This window comes from Carcharodon carcharias, chromosome 14 (assembly GCF_017639515.1).
Source record: "Carcharodon carcharias isolate sCarCar2 chromosome 14, sCarCar2.pri, whole genome shotgun sequence".
NCBI classification, from domain to species: Eukaryota; Metazoa; Chordata; class Chondrichthyes; order Lamniformes; family Lamnidae; genus Carcharodon; species Carcharodon carcharias.
The window spans coordinates 137,141,753-137,157,920 of record NC_054480.1 but is presented as its reverse complement, the minus strand read 5'-3'; the positions used below and the strand labels follow the sequence as shown (position 1 = coordinate 137,157,920).

The 16,168-nt window shown below is 44.1% G+C and overlaps 1 protein-coding gene across 11 annotated transcripts in view; it reads left to right on the top strand.

Annotated features, from left to right (window-relative positions):
• LOC121287469 (transducin-like enhancer protein 1) overlaps window positions 1–16,168 on the top strand; it is a 163,492-nt gene that overhangs the window by 54,543 nt on the left and 92,781 nt on the right. The window contains exons 1-2 of one of the 11 annotated variants that reach the window (XM_041205391.1): window positions 12,941–12,949; window positions 13,484–13,553. The exons of 4 other annotated variants lie outside the window; for them this stretch is intronic. Coding sequence is in view for 5 of the 7 variants with exons in the window: in XM_041205384.1 (XP_041061318.1) it covers window positions 13,416–13,553 (138 nt within the window). In the remaining 2 variants the exon portion in view is untranslated. Of the gene's footprint in view, window positions 1–9,039; window positions 9,483–9,999; window positions 10,266–12,940; window positions 12,950–13,411; window positions 13,554–13,909; window positions 14,043–16,168 lie in introns of those variants that run through there. 6 more of the 11 variants (XM_041205387.1, XM_041205389.1, XM_041205388.1 and 3 more) reach the window with 6 other exon arrangements.

The window sequence follows — 16,168 nt, the reverse complement described above, 5'->3', positions numbered from 1 at the left end:
GACCCTCTTGGAGTGTTTTGATATGTCACCAGATCAGTTCAAGGGTCAGTGAATAGCACTTCTTGAACAGTCGATTGGAGTCAGTTTTTAGTCCCAGAGGTAAGGGACAGGGACAGGAAGAGGTCCCAATTAAGTTAGAAAGAATGAAAAGGCCTGCAGTTAGCAGACTTTAAGTGGAGTGAGCTTGAGAGAAACCCAGAAGATCCATGAAGGCAGCCGAAGGTTAGTGACCCTGTGTTTTGGGCCACTGGGGCAGTAGTACCCCTTAGGGGTAGTGGTGTTCTGCTCGGTGTGGTCGAAGAGCTGAAATTGTGCCTGTGAGCTAGTGTTTCAGTGTACTCGGGAATCCAGGGAAAGGTAATCCCGGAAGGTGAGATTGAAACCTTGCGAGGTGGGCTGTCATTGAAGCTGTCTGAGTTGAAGTGACTTTCTGGAAAGAATTCCAAGGACAGATCTTCAAAGGTAGAGGTTGGAAACCCTTGTGAGAAAGATGAAGGGCGGAATCGTCCCAGATTTGCACTTAGTGCAGTAGCGGGCGTGAGAAAAGATGTTTTGCCTGCCGGCTCCAATGGCCGGTTTTCATGCTGTATCATCAGCTTCCCATATCATTAATTATGCAGCCACAGGAAACACACTGCCTCGCTGGCGGGCGGCCTCTGAATCGCTCGCCACATCATTATCTCACTTTTCCTCACTCCAGATGCCGTATCTAAACTGCAACCGTGCACACATCTCTCAATGCTTGCAGCCCAGGACTACTCCAGTGAAAGCCAAGAAGCGTTCAATGGTCCATCACCTGGACTGCTTTTTGGAGGCCCGCTGTGATGTACCTCCACCCCGGCTCTGGCTGGAGGAGATTGAGCAATCTCATCATTCCAGCTTGTGAGGCAGTGGCAGTGGTGATCAGTGCCAACACTGCACAGAAGAGGCTGGCCATCCAGTACAGAAAAAGGATGAATGATCTCAGCCGTGCCACCAGGGCAAGGCAACCATCTCACTCTAAACTCTCTCCCTCACAAGGCTACCAGACATTCGCTGGCATCTCACTCACTGCCAGCTCAAGGGACATCACCACTCACTCTCTCACATCTCCATCTTGCCTTGTCTCTTCTGGAGACTGCTTCCTCAGCCCTCACAATCTTGCGGCTGCTTGCACAGATCAACATGTGCCCCACGCACAGCCTGGGATACTCCTTCCCCAGTACAGCCCGCCCTGCAGTTTCTTCCCTTGCCTGAGGCTACTTCCCCAAGCAAACCCTAGCCCTACAGCCATTGAAAAGCCACCCCTGCCTTTCGGCTGGCCTGGTAAGTAAAGATCTGCCCATGAACCCTTCATGGTGATGTGGTGCTGCCTGTGAAGCCTGGCGCTGATGACTGCGAGTGCTGCCCGAAGTAAGGTAGGCAAACAAACCCTTGAAGTCCCGAGCGAAGTGCAGCTCGCCAGGTTCATGTCGCTTATGTACAGTTGTGAAACACGTTGGCACGAGTGCCCGGATGATCCAGCGTCAGAGATGATTCCAGCCATCGGCTTATGAGATGCTAAAGTGTTGGTTCCTGACATGCGGGTGCGGGAAACATGGCCCACCATTGACGAGCGAAGCAGAGACTATCTCAGACTAGTTTCACAATGGTGCAAAGACGATTTTTGGTCTTCTCGCCATATTGTCTACTCAACCTCACCATGATGCCCACCACCAACGGGACCGGATGATTCCACCCGAATTTTCAGTGAGATTGGTTGGCTTCGAATGTGACAAACATCACGGTGGATTGTTGAGAAATCCATGGAATCTGTTTTGGTGGCATCTGTCATTTATTGTGTAGTGTGGTGTATTCAACCACAGTTCACCTGTTAATTCACATACCGTGTGCTTGCCCTGAATGTTGGAGTATAAGGTAGATGTCGTAAATGGTTTAATCTTTCTGAACTTGTATAGTAAAGTTTAGTTTTGTTTGTTTGAAACCTGTGGAATCTTATGGCTTTATTCACTTAGTACACATCTTGAATCTCCAAACTTTATCTGCTTTTAAACAAAACATTATTGGTCCCTAACCAGATCTTCCCCACCCCCAACAACCCGAGGTCCAGCCAAGGATCATGGCATGTTGCTCCTGGGCATGATTCCAATCTCGCTCGTGCTCTCCTTTCTTTTCCTTTCTTTCGCTCTTTCCCTCTCTCTCTTTCCTTCTTTCTCTCTCTCTCTGTCTCTTTCTCTCTCTCTACTCTAACATACGACTGACTGTCAGTAGTACATCATCAATTGTGTCATATATTAGCATTTCTCATCTGGAGGTAGACCGTGGGCTTGATCTACCCATAGGAAACTAATGGCCAGACTTTGAACCTGTATAGATCTCCCTACTCCCATTGGAAAATGTGGAGACCCAAATATGACCTTTTTAAACAACTGTGCATGTATGCTGGATCGTAGTAATGTGTTCTCCTTTTGACAGTTGAATTATGCACTGATGTATAAAAGCTGCGTGCAACTCTTGTTTCAGTATCTCCACCCAGGGGAATTTTCAAACTAACCTGGGGAGGGTGGTGCCAAAGGTTGTTAACGTGTCTCTGGTGGGCCTGCACAAAAAGATGTGAAATGTATGCTTTTAGTCTTAGATCACACATGTTAATCAGACTATGCACTGCCAGGCACTGGAGTTGGTGTCAGCTTTATTTCCGCAGGGCACCCCTGGAGTTTGAGCTTGGTCTCTGCGGCCTCCTAGCCAGAGGGAACTGGTTCCAAGAGCAGCTGATTCTGGTTTAAAACCTGTTTCATATGCGATGCGTTTATTTTATCCTAAACAGACACACCAAAGGGCAAGTGCCGCCTCTGTTAAACAAAGCCAGAAGCGCTTGCTTTGTAATTGGGTGACAAAACCCACATTGCATCTTTCTTTTTCATGGAAAGGACCCTCTACTTTTCCCTTCTCCCGTCACATAATAAATTATATTGCCATAAAGGCTCGTAGACCTTAAAAGAAAAAATGCTGTAAATTGAAGCTAAAATTTTGACGGGAAAGCTGAGTTGGTGCAACAGTGTTTGAGTCTGAAAGCTTGCACTGTATTGGATCTGGTGTTGACAATAAAGATTCCGATCTCCAGATGGCCGTACCTTGGGGGTACCCCCTCCCAGACACGCTGCGGGACCCATCAGAACTCCTGACACACTGATTTAAGTGGGAATTGCTTAGGAAGTTTGGACTCTCCTGCATATGGAGCCCATCGAAGCTCTGAATTCAAATCAGAAACGTCGGATGGCTCTGACTCAATTACCATAATTGTTATCTAGGAAAAGTTAAAAGGAGTAAAACCAGTTCAAAAAACCAGTCCTGGATAACCGTACTGCTGACCTCCCTCAACCCCTAAACTCCCCACTGGACTACCTGACTACCTCCCCCTGCCCTGCTCCCCTCAAGCCACCCTACCCCTACACCCGCTTACAAATGGCTATGGGACTTCTAAACTTACTGGAATACGACAGCTTGTGCAAGAAAAGGGCTGTGGCTTGGCTTCCTTCGTCGATCCTGTACAATGAAGGAGGACTGCCTGAACAGTACGCTACACGTCTCTGAAGAGGCCCAGTTTGAAATTCTGGGCCAGAAATGTGGAGCTCCATTTTAGGGTTTTTGAGAAGAAACAGGAACCAACCAGTGAATGCAATCCCTCGGAGGATTCAGCCCATTTGTGACTAATTCTCCCCTCCTGCCTACGGTGTGTTGCTGAACTGACTGGGAAGGCCAGGGATCCCATTATGGGGACTGCTGGTGTTCTAATAACTTGCCTTCAGTGCCTTTTTTATTTTATGCATCTCCCCAGGCTCTGTCTCTTTCTCTAGTTGTCTCTCTCAAAGCTGAACAGCCCAAGGTTTTCCAGTCTTTCCCGTGACTCAATTCTCCGATACTGTGAGTCAGCTGGTAGCCTCATGCTTGCCATCTCCAAACTACATTTGCCATCTCCATGGCTCCCTGATGGAATGCAGCATCATGAGGCGATCCCTACAAGCAAAGATCAGTTAAATGAATGGCAGGCACCTTGCATTTGAGCCAAAAGGTCTCCTGCAGTCTGGGTGATGAGAACTGGATGCAAGGCTCAAATTGCCTTAAGATTGTAATAAACAGGCTGTATAGTTTGTGTGGCTACTGATGCTGGTAGTATGGTTCAGTAGCCCTATTGGCTCCACAGCTTCATTCCTGTATCTCTGTAACTTCCCTCCAGACCTACAATTCCCATTCTTGTTCAAATCCCCCCATGGTCTTACCCCTCCCTATCCCTCCTTCAACACTCCAAAACCTCTGTGCCCCCTTCAATTCTGGCGTATCCCTGATTTAAGTTTTCCCCAGCATTGGTCGTGGTGCTTTCAGTTGCCCATCAACCTCTTTTTCACCTCTTTTTTGCTTCTTAAGACTTACCTCTTTGTCCAAGCTTTTGGTCACCAATCGCAATACTCCCTTACATAGGTTGGTGTGAAATGTTATTTGATAGTACTCCTGTGAAGCGCTTTGGCTCTATGTGAATGTAAGTTGTTCACCCCACAGTGACTGAACAACTTTCCCCTAGCATTTTCAAGCAGTGAAGGGAAAATATTGGAGGAAAATTAATCCCGTCTCGAGTGGTTTGGTGTTTAAGTGGTTTCTGTGGTGTGATACTAGTCTATGCAAGGTGCCTGCCATTTGTTTAACTGATCTTTGCTCGTAGGGGTCACCTCATGATGCTGCATTCCATTGGAGAGCCATGGAGATGGCGAATGCGGTTTGGAGATTGTGCTTCTGATTCTCTGAATTGTGCTCCCCCCCCCCCGCCCCCCGTGCAAGTGGAACATCCTGCTGGGATTGCAAGGCTGCCCCTGTAGCCACCATGATTACCCTCCAGGCTAAGGAGGGGAAAATGGGGTTAAGTTAGCATTAAAATATTGGCTCGCTTTTCAAAGATTGAAGGTTTGGGTTCAGCTTAAGGGCACCAATTTGTGCACTCAAATACTGGCCTTTCAATTATTTATGCAGTTCCCTTTCAGAGCATCCCAAAGCACTTTGCAAACAATTGAGTACATTTTTTCTTTGAAGTATATTTGCTGTTGTACTGTAGGAAATATGGCAGCTATTTTGTGCACACCAAGGCCCCACAAACAGCAATGCCAATAATGATCAAATAATCTGTATTTAGTTAGACAGGAACAACTGCCCCGCCCTTCAAAGTAGTATCATGAGATTGTCTATGTCCACCTGAGAGGACAGGTGCAACCTCTTCGTAACTTGTCCATAGGATGCAGCAATGCATCCTCTTAACATTCTTTCCTGCAATTGTGTAGTAACTACAGACCTGTGCGGGCAAGTTTGGCAACATTGGGTGACACATTAGATAGTGGAGCATTTGCTCAGTGCTGCACTGGGATTGTCAGTATTGATCTTGTGCTTGAGAGTTTGGAGTGGGGATTGAATACACAACCTTCTGACTCAGAGGTGAGAGTGCTACCAACGAGTCACACTTGACACTTCTGTAGTGTGACTGTGATGGTGCTTCCCCTGCTGTTGGCTGCACTCTCAGATATAAACTGCAGGACCTTGCTGTGACTAACAAAATGTGGGTCTGCGATTCTGCCTTGAAAGTAAGAGTGGGAAGTTGGTTTAAAACTTAAGCTTTAGATTTTTATTGCTATAGCAATGACTGTCTGTGTCTAATGCCAAGAAGTGAAAGGGGGTAAAGCAAAAAGGGTTAGGATAAAATTGCCCTCACTTGGAATCAAATAACAGTATTCCTTCATGTGCAAACGTAACCATCCATAAGATCTTGGGAGTATTTCTCCATGCTTTAAAGGGTGCATTTGAACCACTACCATTGTATCAACCCAAAACAGTTTTGCTTCACCTCGACACTAGTTCTATTGATATATGCAGAGTGTACCCTGAGTCAGCCTGAAATTTGATCTTTGTAAGAGGGAACCTTGCTCATATTCATTCTAGAGTCAGATTAGGCCATTACTCAGTGTACTTACTCTTTCAGTTCACCTCAAAACTGAACTTGTGTTCACTGTAAATCCAGGGAAGAGTTTAACGAATTTATCTAAAAAGGTTCAGAAAAAATTTATATACTGGGCTAAAGGAAAATGAAACGCCAGGGGCTGGCAGGATGCATCCTAGGATCTCGACGGAGGTGAGGGAGGAAATAGCTGAGGCCCTAGAGAGTTCTTACTGATGTGGGCTGGAGAATGATCAACGTGGTACCCATGCTTATAGAGGACATGGAGCTAATCAGGCTAATTACAGGCCAGTGAGTATAAGGTCTGTGATAGGAGGGATGTTAGAGACGTTAATAAAATTTACAACATAGCTCAATTAAAAGAGAAAATAGTTAGTTTTGAAAGGCATCATAAAATTCTTTGAGGGGATGACAAACATGGGCGAAGCAGTGAATGTAATCGTAGAATCATAGGAAGTTTATGGCGCAGTAAGAGGCCACTTGGTCCGTTGTGCCTGTGCCGGATGAAAAATGAGGCACCCAGTCTAATCCCTCTTTCCAGCATTTGGTCCGTGACCTGCAGGGCTATGGAACCTGAAGTGCATATCCAGACGCCTTAATGAGTTGAGTGTTTCTGCCAGTACTGCCCTTTTTCAGGCGGAGAGTTCCAGACCCCGACCACCCTTTGGCTGAAAGAATTGTTTCCTCCTCTCCTCTCTAATCTTTCTACCCAGCACTTTAAATCTATGTACCCTAGTCACTGACCTCCCTGCTAAAGTAAATAGACCCTTCACATCCACTCTACTCAGGCCCCTCATAATTTTGTACATGTCAATCAAATCTCCCCTCAGCCTCCTCTGTTTCAAGGAGAACACCCCCAGCCTATCCAGTCTTGGAGCTGCACTTTTCCAGTAATGTGCATGTACTTTAGAAACACTTATTGACAAGTCAGCGCATGGCAGATTACTAGGGAAGATTAAAATTAGGGTTAAGGGGAGGATAGGAGGCTGCATTAAAATTGGTAAGGGGGGGAAAGAATAGCAAGAGTTAAAGGCAGTTTTTCAGCAATGGGTTGTGGCGACCCATTCGGTTCAGATAGGGGGCTACTTCTGGTTACTGCGTATAACAATGATTTGGGTATAGACCTGGAGGGTGTGGTGTCAACGTGATGCCAAAGTAGGAAGGTATAATAGCCTTTAGAGTCTTTAGAGACTAAAGAAAGCGGCAAAGAGATAGTGATAAGATGGGGGAATGAGTTTTAAAAACCAGGAAGTGGAATTCAAAATAAGAGCAAGAGGTTTTGGGTTCTTAAGAAAATAGTAGTCATCTCAGTGCTGTGGATGAACAGAGGGATTTTAGAAGTACAGGCTCCCAGGACATTAAAAGACAACACCTGAATTTGATGAAGAACAACTTGAATTTATGTAGCACCTTTCGCGGCCACAAGATGTCTCGATGCACTTTACAGCCAATGAAAAACTATTTTGAAGCAGCCGCTGTTATCAACGTTAAAGATTAGATTCGGTAGGTGGATAAAGAAAAAGGGGCTAAAGGGATATGGGAAGAGGACAGGTAAATAATAGAATCATACAGCACAGAAGCAGGCCATTCGGCCCATTGCGCCAGTGTCAGCTGTTTGAAATAGCTATTCATTTAGGTCCCCTCCCTCACCCTTCCTCCATAGCCCTGCACATTTTTCCTTTCCAAGCATTTATAAGTATGTAAATAACTACTGAATCTGCTTCTACCAACCTTTTTCGGGCTTTGTATTAGATTCCATATCCTAACTTGTTGCATTGTTGCAAAAGAAAATCCTCCTCCGCTCTCATTCTCTGGTTCTTTTGCCAGTTACTTTTTCTATCTATGGTGTCTGGTTATTAGTCCCCTGCCAATGGAAACCACTTGTCCCTATCAAAACCTTGCGACATTTTGAACACCTCTGTTAAATCTCTGCATAACTTTCTGTGCTGTAAGGACAACACCCATTTTTCCCCCTCTAACCTCCTCATGCCTCCCTCTCCCACCCCCACCCCTCCCCCTTCTCTCTCATCCCTCCAACTTTCTTTCGTTCTCTCTGTCTCCATCCCGCACCCCCCACTGTTTACCCCCCTCCCTCGGGTAAACACTGACATGAGCTCCTCGGCCCTGGCATTTCTATTGCAGCTTTTGAATATTTCTGTGGATGCACAGTGACCCTCCGCTATTAAAACTTTGAACAAAAGCTTCATCGTGATCTCTGCCAACATGTACGTTTCACAGTTTGCTTATTTTACAGCCTTTTTAATTCTTTAATTTTTGTTAACAGCTCTGGGTATGAATTTATTTCAGTAACACACAGCCATTTGTAATGCTACAAGGAATTAAAATGCCGCAGCCACCGTTTTAAAAGCTCTCTAATAAACCACGTAGCCTCATATTGCGTGAGCAGTGTAAAAGTTAGTGTTCTCTGGTTGCTAGGCTTCAGGAGAATGCACGAAACACATTAACTAATATATGCTCCCTAATTCATACACTAAATCTTTGTATATACCAGTCTAATAAGGGAAATGGCTGAAGGGGTTAGTGGGGCATGCATGAGTTCCAAGTGTTCCCCGCTGCTAGTTAGTTCCCATTAAACTTGTTTGTACATTAGTTGCAAGCTGGCAGACTTTGATACCTTGCCCTTGGAACCAGTTAAATAAAATTTTAATTACAAATTTGCTGAAGTGGAAACATTTTTAACATTCCTACTGAAATGAAGTTAGATGTATAGACTGGGCCAACAAAACACCAGGCTCTTCGCAGGAGTTCAGCTTCTGCCTTGCTGGTGAAGTAAGTCTGTTGTTGGGCAGGTAGATATTGCATAACCTTGCCATGTTGGGCAGTCGTTGCTGCAGAAAGTGTTTTGTTCCTCTAGGTGTTTCATGACCTGGGAGTTCAGTGTTGGTTAAGTACAGGAACCGCTCCGAGCAAATGGGCAGCCAAGGTTTTTTTTTTATCATTTTCAACTTTCCCCTACTTAGCTTTGAAGCCTAGGTGTTGTGAAATAGCATTAATGAATCTCTTGTGTTTTCCTGTTGAGGGATGTGATATGCAGAGCATAAAGGAGCTTCCTGCTGTGCCATACTCTTGTCCTCCAGGGCACTTAGGGATGGACAACAAATGATGGACTTGCCAGCGATGCTTACGTTCCATGAATGGATTGGCATCAGAAAATGTTCTTTCCCCCATATCAGCAACAAGTGGGAAGTACAAATCAGTGGCGAACTTTCGTGACTTCACACAGGCACCTGATTTGAATATGGGAAAGACTGTTAAATTCATCTTCTATTCTGTGTAAAAGTTGTGACATCTACCAGTCTGTAGAAGGATCCTGCATTGTCCTGATCTTCTGAATTAAACATTTTACAAGGAAAATGAGTTGCTGGACGCTGGAGTTACAATTGGGGATTGGCGTTCAAAATTGATTCCTTCCCTTCTGGGGCCACCATTAATGTCCATCTTCACATCTTGTTTTCCCTCCCCAACCACTCATGTCCTTGGACCGCAGGTACCTCAGCTAAAAGGAAACATTTATTCTGTGTGTTTATAGGTTAAAAAGTTTTTTGCTTTTTGAGCATATGGAAGTGAGCGAGGGGGGAAAGAATAACGAAGTCATCAAAAGGAGGAGAATCTGCCTGGCGCCTGCTACTCATTGATAAGTAGATGTGACTCTCCACTCTGCTCATGTTCAACTTGAGTGGATTTGGATTACATTTTTGCAAAAGAAATCCAGGTTTTGCATGGATCCAAAATCTTACGTGACATGTTTAGTGGAAATACTAAGCTTTAAGGCCAGAGTTGTGTTGATGCATAATGCATCCTGATTATGTGGTTTAACTGCTCTTCTGGAACCTTGTGCCTTGTGTCAAGTGCATGTTATCTTCGGTTTTCTCTCAAATTCCTGACCTCTGAAGTGATTCGACAATTCTGTCCCGGTTCTTTTTTTTTGTGTTTGGAGTGCTCACAGCAATCCAAATCAGCTTAGGCAAAGATGAAATAGTTCCAGACTTCAGAGAGATTTTGGAGTTACACTTTCTGGTTCCTGAACAAGAGCCATTTTTTTTTTTTGTTGCTGTTGTTTCCTCCACCAATCTTGACGGTTTGACGTTTACATAATCTCTTAACCTGCATCTGTGGAAACCGAACCCATCTTGAGACTAGTGTAGATTTCACGTTCAGTTCCGGCGCTATGAAGCAATCTCTACCCAGGTCTAAAGGAGCCAAGGTGAAAACTGCCAAATTAATTCAGCTGTGATTCTTAACAGCTTTGCAGCAACTGGCCTTTCTCCAGGTAGAGCTCAATTATACTGTAATGGTGAAGGAACCTGTCTTTAGCTGTCTGTCTGAATAGTGGCCAAAATGTTGTTGAGTTAATATGGCAGATCCTTAGTGCATCGAATTAAGTAGGCTTATGCAATATTTATACAGTCCATTAGTAACTTCACAAGGCAATAATAATGATTTCAGTTCATTGTAGTCAGTCTATGAATGCTGTCTTTATATCCTCTAGTGGTTGTGTAGGCTTTTTTTTTGGGGGGGGGGGTGTGGTTTATGTTCCTATTCTTTTGCTGAAAGAAGAAAAGCTTTCTTTGGAAAGAAAGTCGAGGTTTTGTAGAAACTAGTTTAGTTGCGTTTGACTTTCCCTATGTCAACAAGAGTTGTGCGCCTGTGTTTCCGGCCTCTGATGTTAAAATTACATTCTTTTTCACTAAGATTTGCTCATGAGGCCTCACCCTTACCCCAAGAGTTGTAATTGCGTATTCCATTGCAACTTGAATTAGTTTGAACGGAAGTAGAAACTACTGACTTTTTTTTTTAGAGATTTCAGTGTTTTGATGTAGCTGGTGTTAGTATATTAAAGATGCTAAGTTCACTGCCTGTTGAGAATGATGGGTGCGGAAAGCAGATTTTGTCCCCAGGTGCTTTAATTCTCTTGCGCCCGAATTCAGTGGAGACTGACGGGAAAGAAATCCATTTCTATCTGTAGAATGTAAAGATCGTATGTAAATGTGTTTGATCCAGTTCCTGGTGCACTTATGGGCCTACACATCAAGCCTGCTGTTGATTCAGCACAGATTGACCATGAACTGAAGCCATATAGCACTGATTCGGTATTGGGTGCTCTTTTTGAGATTGCGTCTGAGGCACGTTGGTGAGACTGCATTTGGCTGTGCTATGCCTGAGCTAGAAGTGCTTCATGCTGACTGTAATAACTGTAATGAAGAGCTCCATTTCCTAGCACTTAGCATTGCTTATTTTTGAAGAGATTTAAAAATAAAATGTGTGTATCCAGTCAGCGTGCAGTGCTCTCCATTTAGTCTGTAAAATTGGATCTTCATCACTATTTAATAGTTTATTAACTTTTCTAAATGGACTAACTAGCAAACTGGAAACACTGGTAAAACTGCAGAAGGAAGCTTAGAATCTCTCAGTTAATGGGAAATGGATTTAGCTGGGTTGCTAATGTGTCAGAATTTGAGTGTTTTCCTATGGGAACACTATCGACTCCCACCCCAACACCCCATGCCAAATCGCACTCCAATCTGACGTTGGTTAAGATTCTTCAAACTCCCATTCTAATACCATTTTTGGGGGTGATCAACACCACAATAGAGTGCAACAGGTCAAGGGGTAAACCTACCACCACCACCTTCTCTGGGCAAGTAAGGATGGGCAATAAATTGGTCAGAGCCCCCCACCACAAGCCAAAAAAAAAAAATTGCTACTTTCTCTTTTAGTTAAAACTACATCTGAGCCAAATTTGGAGACCATTTGGGTCAGGTTGACAGATAACCTTGCTGCTTGAATCACATATATGTTTTTTTTTGGGCTTGAGGTGATAATTAAAAGAAGCATTGCCACCTGGTAAATGGAGTAACATGATGCTCCTGTTTATGTACTGTAATCAATTTATTTGCAAATGTAATCTATTATAATTTTTTCATCCTGTTACAGCCCTCCCCCACCCAACCCTCCCATAAAGAATCTTCAGTATACAGTTTTGCGGTCCAGGTTCTATAAGTAATGAAACTGATTTAACAGCTTGTCTTAAATCAAATATGAAGGTGCTTTCTTCTTTGAGTTTGCATTGCGATCTTGAATTTGAGTAGAGGGTTGACCTTCTACCCAGGCGAAGGTAGTCCTGAAGCAGCATTGCATAGTTCTCAGCTGTTTGCATGCAGGAGAGATTCAGTGCTCTTCTGTTACCACCAGACTTCCTATATGCCATATGTTTCCCCAATCTCCCTGTATTTTTCTGGCTGGCTTCCCTGGCTGAGCATAAGCGTGGCAACAATGGTGAAGGGTTGTTCTGAGATTTGTTATTTTGCTGTCTTCTGAGTTTACTTAGCTTTGGGTTTTGTTCTGGCTGCTGTTTGTGTTATCGTTTGTTCTTTGCACATTTTTCTTAAAAATTTCACATCGCTTGGGTCCGAATCTCAGGAGAGTTGTCAGCCTGTGGGCTGCCAGATCTCAATCTTGAGGCATTTGGCCACCGCCAGTTCAGTTCTAATTGGTGCTGGAGAACCAGAGGATCTGTAAGTTGATCATTAGTGACACTTAATTCACCAAGGGCAACTCAGATGTGGCAACTGTGCATGGATTTAAGAACTAATCTCTACTGCTGCAGTCCTCATGGTGGCCCGGTACTTAGAAAAGGTTTGTCTACATTGTAAGATTTCCAACCCCCTCGGAATGGCCAGGAGTCTACTGGAATCAACATTAATCTCATTGCGGCCAAAGAAAGCATTCCGGGAGATTGGAATGCTGTTTTCTCACTACAACTGTTGCGTACAGTGAGTCCTCACTTAAAAGTTGTGGTTGCCGTTCCTGAAAATCACGATGTTGCAATCCATGTGACAATTTATGGGTGGAGTTTTCATGCCATGTCGCAGTGGGGGTGGGGCTGGAAAACGTGGCCTGCCATTCAGAAGTCCATTGACTTCGGCAGGACTGGAAGATCCCGCTGGCGGGAAGGTTTGGAAAATTCCAGCCCATGTGTTTTTTTTTAAAATGTCCCTGCTCGCTGTTTCTCTCTCCTGAGCCCTCACTGTGAGCAAGGGCTGGAGAGTAGAGGATCGAGCAGAGCAGCTCTAGCAGTTGTTTTTTTTTTTAAAAAATGGATTGTAGCAGCCCTGGCTCAGTACTTCTGCTCCTGGATCTTGAATGGAACCCAGGTCCAGGAGTAGGAAGCAGCAAGAGGGCGAGTCAGAGAGTAAGAGGTTCTGCAAGAGGGTGGGCTGGGGAGCGGGGAAGAGGCTGCACCAAAATGACGCCAATCGGGTCATGAGGGAGACGACGTTAAAATGAATTTCGTGGCGCTCCACGAGATTACCTGTCCCATTAACTTACCGTCGTTAAAGCGAAACTAAGTTAAACGGAGCAACATTAAATGAGGGCTGGCTGCATTTTCAGCCTTCTCTGTTCTTGATAAGTGTGTCACATGGACACAACCTCCAACTCGATATACTGCACTTGCGCTCAGAAACTCTCATCATCCCTTCTGCATAGGTCCTGGCCAGAAATCCATGCTTTCTTCATTGAGTCTTATCTACAAGCGTACTTGTGCCTCTGTGTACTGGTGAGTTCTGTCTGTATTACAAACAGGTTTTAGTTGTGGCTATTTAGATTTACTGGTGTGAAAAATAAAATAAATTCTTTGCCACCCATGATTTACTAGCCACTTTTAATGTCTTCGTGGACCTTTTTGCTTCAGCAAGGTTCATTTGTGTGCAGACGTGAAGAGCAGAGTGATAGAAACAGAATCATGCTTTTTAAAAAAAACAAATTAGCTGAGAGGATGAACAATGTCCAACATGGAACTGAAATGAGATCAGAAAAGCACAATCTGCAAAGTTTTAGTAGTTAAAGTTTACACCTGTTTAGTCTGGTGAATAGCCATTGTTTTCTCTACTTTTCTTGAATCTAGCAGGCTGCAAGTTCATCCTGTTGAGTGGATTGTTTTCAGATGCCGAACTTCAATCAAGTGGGTGACCTGCCAGTATTGAAGGGTTGCTCCCGCACCCTGAAACCGCTTCCGCTGACGTCTCCTGGAATATGTCCAGCCCGGGTTGGCAACCTTAACTGCATAGCAACCACTGTACTTCACTTTTGAGATATGTGCTGGGTGACATAATGAAGGGTGATATAAAATACAGTGCGAGAGCTTCATTGCACGTCAGTTTAAATAGCCAAACCTGGAGAAGCTTTTATGAGATGTCTAACTCAGTAAATGATATTGAGAGATAATCTGCCTGATCCTGTCAGTGTTAATTGGTCACTAAGCAGCTAATTAGCACCATTGGCAAGTACTTGTTGAACTCTTTCTCCTTCCCCATTTTTGAAATGTGTGTTATGCCCCACTGGTGCAGGTCACATTCCTTGCACATGGGGTTGCTACCTGTCTGGATTTTTTTTTAGTGGGCTATCTGGAAATAGTTTGAGTGCTCATCAAATTTCCATTTCTCTCTTCTCCCCCTACCCTCCCCGGCTACTTTTTTTTTGGTAACTGCGTTGTTGACATGGTACTGGCGTCATAATCAAGAAGATTAACCCCTTCTTGTTCTCCTGACCTCCTGCAAATGGTATAGGTGGTGATTGGCTGCTACAGGTTTGCCCTGTGTGCTTTTGGACTCCTTAGTAAAGCTAGGGATTCTGTTGTAGCTCTGCCCTTGGCTGAAAGTGCATGTACTTGATGAATCATTTAGGGTGTCTCTTCCTCACTCACCCCACAAGGAAGTGGTAACTCTTTGTAAAATCGCATAACCTATTTGTTGTTTTAACTAGGTAATTGGAACTTGCGCTAAGTCTTAACCAGTTGGGTCTGTGTTTAATCTAGAGATTCTAACCACATTGAGGCTCCCAGTCTGTGTCAACGATCTTAAGCACTATTACAGTATATGAATATATCCACTGTGGACAGGCATCTCCCTCAAGCCAGCTGCACTCAGAGTGCGAGCAAGCCTAAGGATTGAAGAGCCAACTGCTTCTGTGTTAGCTGTGGCTGAGTGGTTAACACACTTGCCTCTGAATCACCAGGTTGTGGGTTTAAGTCCCACTCCAGGGATTTGAGCACAAAAACCTAGACTGACACTCTAGTGTAGTACTGAGTGAGTGCTACAGTGTTAGAGGAGGCATCTTTCAGTTAAGAAGTTAAACCTCTCAAGTGGACATAAAACATCCCATGACACTATTCCAAAGAAGAGCAGGGGTGTTGTTCCTCGTGCCCCAGCCAATATTTACCACTCAATCAACGTCACACAAATTGATTTACCTGGTCATTATTCATACTGCTGTTTGAGGGAGCTTGCTGTGTGCAAATTGGCTGCCTCTTCCACATAGCAACATTCTCAGAAGTACTTCATTGGTTTTGATGTGCTTTGGAATGAGAGCTGGCCTGTGCATTTGTTCATTGTGAAACATTACAGGGGGTACAGCCTAGGCACTGATGGAGACCAGCAGCATAGCAGCGGCTCCAAAACTGGACATAATGATGATGCAAGAATAGAAGTGTTTTCTGATGGGGCGGAGGGTGAACTCGTTTGTTTGGTTTTTTTTTTTCTGGAAGGAGTGGCTGAGTTCAAACTCCTGATGATTGTAATGAATGATCATAGCCAAAACATGCGGTTTCCTCCTGTAAAAGAGAAAAGTATCATTTTTTTGGATCATTTTATTTTTGGCCCTTGTACTTTTAGATTGTGTTAATGCAAAAGCCATTTAACTGTCTGCCCAACTGCAAAAATAATAAAGACAAATTAGGTTGCAAATAATCCATTTGCGATATTGTAGAGAATTTTTGATTTCCCATGGTGAGCGCAAATAGCCTGTAAATGATTTATTAATGAGTGTAAGTGCAGCAGGAACTGTGGCCCAAAAGTGCTGCTGCCTTACACAGGACAAATGTAGGAAATCCATCATAGTTGGTCCTTGGGGACTGTAAATAACGCCTTGTTAAATGCTGCCAACTCCTGAATTATCTCTTCAGCAAGCGGAAGCTTTAAATTCAGAGGTGTTGGCAAACTGTCTTCCTGGCAACATCCCACATGTATATGCTACTTAACCCTTAACTGTCATTGTGTTTCTGTCATGGATCGAATCCGACAAAACTGTATCTATCTGCTCAGGTATAACAACATGCATTAATACAGCACCTTTTTCCAATGTAGAAAAACATTTGAAGACACAGTGTTAACTGTT